Source organism: Coenobita brevimanus, chromosome 40 (genome assembly GCF_032717465.1).
Source record: "Coenobita brevimanus isolate Jiangsu-jjx chromosome 40, ASM3271746v2, whole genome shotgun sequence".
Classification (NCBI taxonomy): Eukaryota; Metazoa; Arthropoda; class Malacostraca; order Decapoda; family Coenobitidae; genus Coenobita; species Coenobita brevimanus.
The window spans coordinates 7,203,481-7,216,017 of record NC_136993.1 but is presented as its reverse complement, the minus strand read 5'-3'; the positions used below and the strand labels follow the sequence as shown (position 1 = coordinate 7,216,017).

The following is a 12,537-nucleotide window of genomic DNA, read 5'->3' as shown; positions in this document are numbered from 1 at the left end:
ATACCCGTAATTTTGCAGACCTGTGTAATGGTTTAGAGAATAAATAAATGCACTGTTGAATTGATCGGCAAAACACCTAGGGAAAAATAACGACTGTACCTTTATTATGAAAAATGTTACAAACGTCTAAAAACCGTGCCAGGTGGACTGAGCCAGGCAGGCCGGTGTAGGAGGTTCAGGTCACACCCCAGATTGAAATCATCCTAGAGTGATCTGGACCTAGGATCACAATACTCCCCCTAGTTTCACAGCACTCCCCTTTATAGATTCAAATCACTCTTCAGTTTAAAATCACACTAGTGTAGTGTTTCTCAACCTGGGTTCCCATGCACTGGATAGGAGCTGTGTGAAACAGATTCGTGCGTCAAGTGACTCACTCGAGTACAGATGCATGCACAGTCTCCATCAGTTCTATCTGTGTTTCCTGGCTTGCATGAGGTCTGTTGAACAAGCTGTTTAATTTCAGTAATTTTTTGTAATGCATTTTCAGAATGGAATTTTGTGAAATACGAGCATATTTGTGGCAAGTGAACATCCAGATTGGTGCAAAGATGATCCAGGAAAGAAGTCAAATTTCCGTTGGAAGGCATCTAAGTGTGTTGTTTACAATGGTGAACTGTTTTACATGCATAAATCATCAAGAAATGATCCCCAAAGTATGTTTTTATGTTATGAATATGAAAACAAAAATAAATCAGTGTACAAACACATTTTGAAGAGAATGACCTAATCTCTTAATGATCAAAATCTTTTCATTTCAGTTGTCCGCCTGAGAGTCATTCTAGAAGCTGAACGAAAGAGAATAGTGTCAATGTGTCATGAGGGTGCTGGTAATTCCACACAGTCAAAAGCTCTTGGAGGCCATATTGGCAGGGATAAGACGTTGGACGAAAATCACGGAGAGTAAGTACAGTGGAAAACCATGTACTCTAGTCGATCACCCCCCCCCACACACACACACACACAATCTGCAGATTCAATGATTCAGTATAGATGTTTTTCAGTTAATAATACCAAGTGAATTTTACTTATTATTAGTGATTTAATTTACAGATTTTGGTGACCTGGTGCAGCAACTGATGCGATGAATTACCTATACTCAGTTTTTTTTTTTTTATCGAGGCGAAGATGCACTTGACAGATTGGTGATTATTGGCTGAATGCAACATTACGTCATGATCTAGAATTATTAACTGACAACAAATATCTAAGGGGGAAATTTTGGTTAGTAAATATTTTGTGGACATGTTGCATTCAGCCAGTTATCATCAACCTGTGAAGTGCATGTTCGCCTCAATTAAAAAAACGGAGTATAGTAACATGCAATTGTTGTCAGAAGGCCAGTACTAGGTTCAAAAAGACTTCACCAGATCTAAACCCTGCACCTATGCCCGCAACACCATGGAAACAAGTTGGCATAGACCTGTGCTCCTTGACACCAACAGAAGAGGGTTATGTCAGCATGGTGGTTATGGCAGACTACTTCACCAAGTGGACTGGAGCAAAACTGCTAAAGAATAAGACTGCCGGAAGTGTAGCTGTCTTCATCTATGAGACCGTCTGTTGCCCTGGCGTGCCAGCTGTCCAAATTGTGAATTTGTGAGCAGTGTGTCGAGGAAGCTGCATGGTCTTGGAGCAACGAATCACCAATGAATATCACCCCCAAGCCAACGGTTTAGTAGAGAAAAACAACCTGACAATTCAGTCGTCCCTGCCGAAGGTGCGATCAGTGGCCGCAGGCTCTGCTTGGTGTGGGCTTTCCTTTCAACACAAGCAAGCAGATATCAAGGGGATTTAGTGCATTCTATTTGATGTGTGGTGTTAATGTTGTGCTCCCAGATGAAGTCTAAGTTATTCAGAGTGAAGATGCCCCACGTAAAGCTCCTGATTGTGATTTCGATGCATCATCCCTTCAAGATCACCTTCAATTTGTTCCTGACCTTAAAGAAGTGGTGTACCCGAAAGTTTAATCAAATATTTGATATTTCTCAAGCTCATCAACAAAAAGTTTTTAACAAGAGATACCACAACAAGGTTTCCTTTCAAACTGGTGATTCTTTTCAGTGGAATAACAAGTGTGTAGACAAAAAACAAGGGGAAAGTGTTGACCCTTGGTATGGTCCATATGACATCTACAAAGAAGTGGGCAAGGGACTGTATCAACTGAAGAACCCTAAAATTTCTCAAGTCCTGAAGACAAAAGCAGGGCTAGACTTGTGTGGAAGGTAACGAATATGCAGAATTGACTGGAGTGCAGGGAAATTAAGAGTTTCTCTTCATCCCAACTGATGGTGCTTAGAGAAAATCCATTGCTACCAAACTTGGTTTGCCACCTCCTAAAGGAAAGTTCCCCATACCTAAGCCTGAAGTATTGTCTAATGAACCATCATCTGTTGACACAATTCTTGGGGATGGCAACTGCTTGTTCCATGCATTATCAAAGGAGATAACAGGAACTGAGAACCAGCACAAGAATATTATTGATTGTGTGGTCGAAGTGCCCACCAATCAGCAATATGTGTCATTTTGAAAACTATTCAGGTCAGAAGGACGTGGATGAATATATGAACAACAGTTGTATAGATGCTACTGCTGTGTGGGCGACAGATATAGAGATTGTTGCAGTAGCTTCCCTGCTTAATACGCCCACTGTGATCTTTACAGAAAAACAAGCAGGTGTTAGAAGATGGTTGTCACATGAGCTACTGTGTGTGGTTCCACCAGTTACGTATCATCGGTACCAAGCGCATTTAACTACAGTATCACGAACACTTTAATCGTGTTCTTAGTGTGTGAGTGTGTCAAAAGACCCAGAAAGATAGGGATTTTTAATGTGTTTATAGGCAGTTTAATACCATGTAATCTTTCATATGTTCTTTTCCTTGCAATAAAATAGAATCAAAGTGCATCTTAATTATTCAATTAATCCTAGAGAACATTCATATACATCCACTAATTTTTCCTAATATGCATGAATTATAATATGCTCTGGTATATAATTGTTCACATAATGAAGGGAGTCAGTTCATTTTTACTATTTTATTTATAGGGAAAAATGAGGGGAGTGTTCTGAACCTGTAGGGAAGTAATTTGAGCCTGGAGGGAGTGTAGTGAACCTAATCAAGGAAGTGATGTACACCTGGGTTCAACTCACTCTAAAGTGACCACAACCTAGGTTCATACTACTCTAGGGTGATCTTAACCTAAGTTCAAATCACTATAGAGTGTATTTGACGGGAGTGGTTTGGACCTGCTACACCGGGGCCTCATTGTGACTGTCTCTACACTGAAAGTAAACTTCACTCGCTCGCTCGTGATCACACTTAGCATTCAGATGATTATTACCAACAATGACAAGCATGATATTAGTGCTAAAGAATCCATTGGTGTTTGAGGGTTCATTTTGTTGACTCTATCTCAGAGTTTTCCCTTATAGTACTTAAATATTTACCTTAAAAATATTAAATTTTACTGTACTGACTTACCTAGCGTTTGTGTTATTATTGCTGAGGATGACGAGCATGCTATTGGTATTGGAGAGAAGGTTGTAGAGGCCTGACGGAAGGGCAAGTGGGAGGCGGGTGATAACAAGCAATTTCGTTGACCATGCAAGAAGGTGGGTTTTGATGGACCAATGGGCAAACGCACTGAGCAAGGCTGGGTCGTCACTCACCACCACCATTACCACACACTGTGACAACTGCCGCAGCTGGTGATGTTAGCAATATTTGTTACAGTTTCACTTGTTCTGAAGCATTCATCATCAGATAGGACTATCCTTTGAATTATCTATACCCTTATGACTGCAGCACTTCATAAGGAATATGAGAATATTATTTCTTTATACTGCTCTATGATGTTACATTGACATATAAAACTGTTGAAAGTATAATAATTCTATTAAACAAGAAAGTGTTAGACAGATTTTAATATAGTAACTGATACTACTCTGACCACCAGTTAGTATGTAATTCTACAATCGTACAACAGTGGGTTAATGTTAACTCTGGCTTTTATTGAAAACCAGTTTTGTTAGTCTGAATAATTCGCATGTTTTATGGAAACTATAGTTGCGGCGCACGACTCTGAGGTTGTCATTATCGTACCCTGGCAACCTATCATTCAAAATGTGCGTCCGATTTCGTATCATACTATACACGAATCATATTATTGTACATGTATATATTATACACAAATATTATTATAGACGAACATATTATACAAGAATCACATGCGTCTCATATTATACACGAAATCATGACCAGACGCACTTTTGAAAGGTAGGTTGCCAGGGTACGATAACAAAAACCTCAGGGTCACGCGCTGCGACTATAGTTCTCAGTTCTCACTCTCTTATCATAAAATATATATTGTTAAACCACCATACTCAACACTGATTTCCGTTTCCCCTCAGTATTTGTCTATCAGTATACCTAGGTTGCTTCCTCCAAAAAATTTGGGTAGCTGAGACAGGACAACACACTCCCAGGTTATTCACACACACACACACACACATACACACGCACACACACACACACACACACACACACACACACACACACACGCGTGTTCTTATCTTAGCCTCAAGGGGAGAAGGGACAGATCAACACTGCAGCACACCGCACGAGGGTCAATTGCACATTGCGATCAGTGACATCTGCAGCAAGGCCTGACAGTTGAGCTGGTTTCCCCCTGCCACATTATAATGTACCCACCCCCTCACCCGCACCTAAACCTGATCGGCTAACTAGGCCAAATGTGGGAGAATATCCCCTCGTGGCCGCGTCACCATTTAATCATTCATAATTTCTCCCCAGTCATCCTTATCACACGCAATCATTCTTCCTTGCCTTACAAACATCTTTCTCACAACTAACTCTCTCTTCATACCGTCCATCCATCCTATTTGTGGTTTTCCTCTCGGCATTGAACCTCTTATATCCGATCCAGTTATCTTTTTCACCAGTTACTCTTCATCCATTCTCTCCATATGTCCAAACCACGATAACACTCTCTGTTAAACTCGATCAGCCATCTCCCATTTAATTCCAATTCTCCTTTGCACTTCATCATTTCTCGCTCAATCCATACGCATCACTCCACACATACTCCTCAGACACCTCATCTCCATTACATTCAAACTCTTCCTCTCTGCTACACCCATATTCCATGTTTTAGCCCAGTATAATGCAGAGGGCACCACTACACCCTCATACAGCCATCCCATTAAATCCAATCTAAGCAAACGACACCTAAACGCTTTTTTCATTCCTCCCAGCACCTTCCCTATTTGACTGATTCTAACCTTAACCACTGCAACTACAGGTATTATTCCACCCATAGCCAACATGTGACCCTAAATACTTAAAACATTATTGTCAAGTGACTAACCATTCAAAAATACATTCATCCTCCTTCCATCTACGAACCTAGTACACTTCATCCCTTTACTGTTATACTCATTTACCCTCAATTTCCTTCTTTCACACACCCTTCCAAATTCCTTGACCAACTGTATCAGTCTCTCCTCCGGATCAGCCACCAGTGCAGTATAACCTGCAAACAGCAGCTGATTCAGATTCCACTCTGTACCATTAGCATTTACCATATTCAAACCTCCACCTAACACTCTTGCATTCACCTCCCTTACAGCACCACCCATATAAAAATTAAACAACCAAGGCGACATCACGCATCCCTGCCGCGGCCCCACTCTGATAGGAAACCAATCACTCACAGCATTTCCTACTCTTACACACACTTTACTATTTACATAAAAACTTTTTACTCCTTTTAACAACCTACCGTCTAGTCCATACATTCTCTAGTCCATACAATTTCCTCATTTACAAGCTGAATTTAGGTTTTCGTGAAGGCGACATTCCTGTGGTGATATTTGAAAGGATAGATTTCTTTATAAGAGACATGCCATGGGACCTCGGAAAGTAAGTGTTACTCTACAATATCTGTAAAACTAAACAACTTTTTTGAAACGTACATCTTCCCTGTAAAAGAAGAACTGTGGGTTCATGTAGACTCACGAGGCATAATTGTTCAAACAATTGAGCAAGAAAACTATCAGACATGTGATCGGGCAGTACATTAAAACACAAAAATAATGTTTCATCGAAATAATCAAGGATACATCAGATCTATTCAGATCATTGGTTACCTTAAGATAAAGTAATACGCAAAACTTAAGTGATTTTTGTAACTGTCTGCGTAATATTGCTTTAAAAAAAAAAAAAAAAAAAAAAAAAAAAAACTTGCCAAACTGAACACTAAAAGTAAATATCTCCAAAATGTTAATAATAAGCAGATTTTTGCTTTGGTCATACAACTCGAAGCATTTAACTTGCCCATGATCAGAGAAATCGAATAGCTTCAATCGCCAAAATAGTCTGAACATGCACTGTATGTGCATTTTACTCGGTTCAAGCAGCATTTATTAGGACATTCATCACACACTGACAGAGGATTGAACAGCCTTTCGCTATCAACAATATGCAGGCTAGCACTTATGATGGCCGTCTATTGAACAACGTCAAGATAGGTGGTGGTCCTCCCCGCCCCCCACTATGTTGAAGCTTATAACTACATTGCATGCGGTAGAAGCTACTCATGAATACCTCGATGTCAATAAAACTGGATTGCAGATCTTCAGTAGGTGTTTTTCTTGGCTACGATTCATCTGAAGCCCGACGTAGGGTTAGAGGTTGAAATGACACTGGATCATGGGTGCACTGCTTGAGCCAATTGATAGTGACATGTGGGTGAAATGTGAGGGAGGAAGAAATCTCGTAGAGTTTATACAACCGAAATTTTTTACCTTACCGTGTGAGCTTGACTGATATTCTCAAAATCGGATCACCACATATTTTCCTGTTCCACAGTTCTGCCACCAAGTGTGGTCTAGAGTGGATTAAAGCAGTTTGAATTATGTTGCACACACACACACACACACACACACACACACACACACACACACAGTGAAATAGTATAGTACTGAATACAAAGGACTGGTTGATGTTGAAAAGTATGTATGAGGGCACTAGGGCTGTAGCACGTGTCGATTGTGAATTCAGTGAGTTCTTTGAAATGAGTGTTGGATTAAAGCTCGGTCTGTAATGTCCCCGTGGTTGTTCAGTTTATAAACCGTTGGTGTTATAAATGAAATAGTAGTTAGGGCAGTTCATGCTGGAGTGTCTTTAATGAGAAAGGGTAAGGTGTGGAGACATCCTGTACTGTTGTATGCAGACGGTGGTGTAATGTAAAGTGAAGATAAATGTGAGCTGTAAAGTTTGGTGCGTGAGTTTGGGCGTGTTTTTAGGAAACGGAATTTTAAAGTGAATATAAAAGAAAGTAAGGTTACTCGTATGGTCTTAGATACATGACTTAGCACCATGGTCAGCAAGGATGATGAAAAAATTGAGAATGTGAGTGTATTCAAGTACTTAGGTGGTGTGATTAGTAGGGATATAAATTTAGAGGATGAAGTGCTTGAAAGGACACGGCAAGGTAGAAAGGTTGCAGATTCACTGAACGCAATGATAAGGAATAAAGAAGTGAGCATGGAAACAGCAGTGCCGTTGCATGGCAGTATTGTGATCTCTGCTCCATCATACAAATGTAAACTTGGACCCTATTTGAAGTACACAAGCCAAGGGTAAGAACAGTGGAAATGGGTTATTTGAGAGAAGCATGTGGAGTTACATGGAGATGCAGGTAGACAAATGAGGAAGTAAAGGAGCGTTGTGATGTTGATGTGGGTGTAATTGAAAATATTAAGACAAATACTTTGCGATGGGTTTGCCATGTATAGAGGATAAAGAATGAGAGACAGACTAAATTAGTGTATATGAGTGAGGTGGAGGAGAGGAGGAGGGGGTGACCAAGGATGAGATGGGGTGATGAAATGGAGAGATATATGAGGCAAGGGGGTGTGAACTGGAGGAACGGCATCTAAATGGAGGAGGACAGGACAAAGTGGAGGCAATTTTTTTTGTGGCCACCCGTAACAGGATTAAGGCGTTTGGCAGTACACAGATAGTGAGAGAGATAGACATCTTTCTAACTAATACCATCGCATTAATTCATTCAGATTAGAAGAGCTCCCTGGAAGTCGAAGCGATAATGACTTGTAGATCTTATTCTTCTGATCTGAAAATCAGACCTAGCATATATTCAGTACGGACAGTGGGCGTTAGCGCCGAAGTGGTGACATGCGGAGATGTAGGAAGACTACTGGCCCTTGGGGATATGCCCTGGGGATAAGCTCTGAAGCCTTTGCCCAGAGTCGGACACATTAAAATGAATGTAGTTAGCTAGAATATTATTGAAATTACGTCATGGTAAGTAAAAGGTCATGCAGGTCAGCTGAGAGGATTGTGTTGTGTTAACCTCAGCCAGGGAGGTTATGTGTTTGGCCAGGTTTGTCCCTGTCACTCAGTCTGTCTGTTAGGAACATGTGGGATAATTATTGGATATAATAGCGCCTCGTTTGCAGTTTGAGTGTTCCTAGAGGAATAAGTTATAATTTTTTGTGTAAAAAACAGGACGCTGGGCAAGGTGAAGGTCGTAATAATATGAAAATCTAATATGCACCGGTTTTACAATAATAGTGAAGAAATTCAAACGCCAAGATCCAGGTAACAACACCTACAAAGTCATTTGACATGCCTTATGACAAAAACAAAAAAGTAAGGTGTACAAGGCCATGATGTTTCTTATAGAAGTCCTTTCACTTCATACTTTATATCACATATGACTCTGAGCTTTTAACTGTTCATCATCAAAGCTGACCCAATATGAACTTGAAAACCTGACGTAAGCTCCGTGAAAGCTCTGGCTGCTTGAATGTATCCAACTTTGGACAGTTACCCTTTAAACCGGGCTCTGAGGTCCTCTTTTTTTCTTTTTCTTTTTTTTTTCTTTTTTTTCAAGGCAATGGATTGGTTTTAGCAGTCACCTTTCCTCACTCACATGCCAACAGCTTGGATACTGCTCACCCACGCAATTTTGGAATTCTAGATTCAAGTACAGTAAAGTGTACAGGCAACATCAAAATATTCATGCAGTAGTAGCCTACCATTGTCAAAAATATACTCAACAATATTATCTACAGAAAAATTCAATGATTTTTCTCCCTCTGTGATAAATTTAAATTCTATATTCATTGGCAGTTTTATGATACATAAATGCTTGCCTATTGAATACTGCAACGACGTGAAGCCACTTCTTAACCTTGTAAAATCGTTTGCCAGTAGTATGAATTAATTATCTCGCCCAGACGGAGTCCGACGAGGTATTGGTTTTGGTGGAGTTTCTTATTTCGTTGTCTCTTTTTTTCTTTGATTCTTTGCTCGTTAGCAACATTACTGAGAAACGGCTCAATGAAATTACATGAAACTTTCAGGATATGTTGGAACTGGTCCCAAAGGAAAGTGATTACATTTTCGAGGTAATCGAGTAGCCCATAAAGGTCAAAATCTAGGTCACGGACATTCATAGGGTTATAACTTGAAACAGGTTGAAGATAGATATATTTACTATTATCAGCATACATGAACTCCCATATGGGCTTTCATTTGGGACTAAAACCTTCAACCTTATGTGACCATGAAAGGTCAAACTCAAGGTCACAGATATTCAGGGGGCTATAGCCCGAAACTGGTTGCAGATAGATATTTACTATTATACTATATACTATTTACGAAATCTCATTTGGGCTGTTAATTGGTACCAAGACCTTTGACTTAAGTGAACTTGAAGGTCAAATTAAAGTTCACGGTTATTCAGGAGGCTACAACTCGAAATTGGTTGAAGATAGATATTTACTATTATCAAGATACAGGAAGTCTCTTATGAGTTATTAATTGGTAAAATGACCTTTGACTTTATGTGGCCTTAAGTGATCTACAGGGTCACATGTATAATAGCGAACACTCGAAAATCCAAAACATAAGGGACCGAAAACGTTCAGTAGTAACATAAGAGGCATTATGCACTTTAATCTAAATGGAAACTTACCTCTTTAACGTGATTCAAAACATCAGGCAGCTGAGCCAGAGTCTTATTGCCGTATTGTATGCCAGGCACAACTGCATAGCTTCCTAAAGACCATAGTGCATGTGCATATTTTAATTCCTGCAGGGTAAAAGTTTTGTTAGTAAATGAGGTTTGAATCTTTTATGTCTAGCCTACATTAAGGATAGCAATAGAATTTATTGTTTGCAATATACATTTCATTTGCTTTGATGGGTTCTGCTGTGAACTGCATATTTCATTGTTGTGACGAAGCTTATATTTGCTAAAGACTGATCAGTATCTTCCATATAATAACCATGATTACTATGAGTATTCATCTTGATTTCTCTCCTGACTCAGCATGTTACTATGATGGTAATGCTATTGATTGTTCCCGCTTGCCTCCCACTCACTAGTACAAATAGCACATATGCCAATCTCCGGTTATATCCCAAGGTGTCATGTTCTAATCACATATTTTACCCCCATGGACAGATTTTCGTCCTGCTGATCCAATTTCCTTCGTAGACCTATTTTTCATCCGGGACCTGCTTTCCCCAGTAGGCCCATTTTTCCCATGGATGTGTTTTCCTCCATGGACCTATTTTCCTCATTATTCAGTTTTTCTCCTTTAACCTGCTTTTTCCCATGGACTTATTTCCTCATGGACCTTCTTTTTCCCTTCGAACCTATTATCACCATAGGCTTATTTTCCTCATAAGCCGTATTTCCCCCATGGACCCATTTTTCCGGTGGGCCTATTTTCCCATTGGATCTTTTTTCCCCATGGACTTATTTTACCCCCCATGAGCCTATTTTCTTGCATGGACCGATTTCTTTGATGGATCTTTTTTACCCATTATGTATTGGGACTCCCATTGTAGTTACAAATCATAATAGATAGATAGATAAATAGATAGATAGACAGCTCTATGCGAGCCTGGGAATGGGAAATGAGCTTGCAAATTACACTGAGGAAAGCTGACGACAGTGGCCAGTAAGGAGATGATGCAGTTAGTTGTCAGCAATCCACCGGTGAACAAAGCCTTAGTGACCATACACACACATACACACATACTCACACACAGGCTTCTAGAACTTTCCACCCACAAGGAACACACGTGATACGTCTCCTGTTACACCAGAATTTAGGAAAGAGAGCTCAGAAAGAAGCTAGCCTTAGAACAGACAGGTCGCAGGGAGAAGGGCTTGGCAACATGAGAGAGAGACAGAGAGAGCGAGACAGAGAGATAGCTAGCGGGACTCTACTTTATACTCCGCTCTGTGTGAGAGACTTGTTAATATTTCCAAGACAAATAAAAATAGTCCCATACTATTCTTTACCTCTCCTGTCACTACATGACAAATGGGAAAGAAGATTATCTACTTACAAGCTACTCAAATATAACAACCGCTCGCCCACAAGTCTAATATATAGAAAACTCCACTACAAGTAACTACAAAGTCTTTTATGACACAAAGTCTTTATGACAATTATACCTACTTCCACTTTTGCCCATTACCCTCCATGGACATATTCTCCCAAGGATTTTTTTTTTTTTCACTTTGGACTTGTTTTTCCTCGTGGACCTGTTTTTCGCCACATCACACATGTTCTTGATGGACCAAATTTCCCCCATGGACCTATTCTCCTCATGGTTTTATTTTCTTCAGTGATCCTTTTTTCCACTGGGTGAATTTTCTCGCCATGGGGCACACCAAATTCTTACTGAACCTGTTTCCTCCATCGACCTTTTTACTCACTGGGCTTACACTCGTATTTCCACTTGGGCTCATTTGCCATAAAGATGTATCCCCCATGGAGCATTTTTCCCGAATAGCCAACTCCAACCATGGACTTATTAGCCCCATGGAACGATTCACCAGTTGGACTATTGTCTCCCATGTACCAACCCACCTACACTCCCACCCATGTACCTACCTATTCACTTAGTGTAGAAAGCCCATCTTCTAACTTGTCTCTTGGGAAGCAATACATCCACTCACTCACTCAAAAAGCACACCCACCCATCAAGCCCAACACCACCCAACCCCCTACCCACACACCCAGCTTACCCAATCCATCCACCTACCCAGCCTACTTTGCCCATCCCACCTACCTCGCCCACCCCACCCGCCACACAAACTCACCTTACCCATTTCACCCACCCACACCATTAACTCCACCCACTCAGTCCACCGATGCCACCTATCCATCACTCTGCCCACCCATTCCGGAATACCCATCTGCCCACTAACCTACTCATCCTGCCACAAGCATGAATCGCCACAAGATGATCTGAAACTTTCTACACACACACACACACACACAGAGGCAGTTGTTTTTATAGTGTTAGCTAATGATTCGAGTATGTGATAAACATAATGGCTTAGACTGACAGAGTGACTTCCCGAGATTTGGTTAAAAATGGTCAGTGGTACTGCGTTTTTTTTGACAGCTATTTTTTTTTTTTTTTTTTTTTGAGGGGGGGGCTTGGTTTGGAAAGGTAT

The 12,537-nt window shown here is 40.5% G+C and overlaps 1 protein-coding gene across 1 annotated transcript in view; it reads right to left on the bottom strand.

The window, feature by feature from the left end:
* The window catches only part of LOC145397270 (glutamate receptor ionotropic, delta-2-like), a 69,455-nt gene that overhangs the window by 35,412 nt on the left and 21,506 nt on the right, over positions 1–12,537 (bottom strand). The window contains exons 3-4 of the mRNA XM_080270468.1: positions 10,030–10,146; positions 3,486–3,709 (exon numbers count right to left, since the gene is read on the bottom strand). Of these exons, the coding sequence (XP_080126594.1) occupies positions 3,486–3,709; positions 10,030–10,146 (341 nt within the window). The remainder of the gene's footprint in view (positions 1–3,485; positions 3,710–10,029; positions 10,147–12,537) is intronic.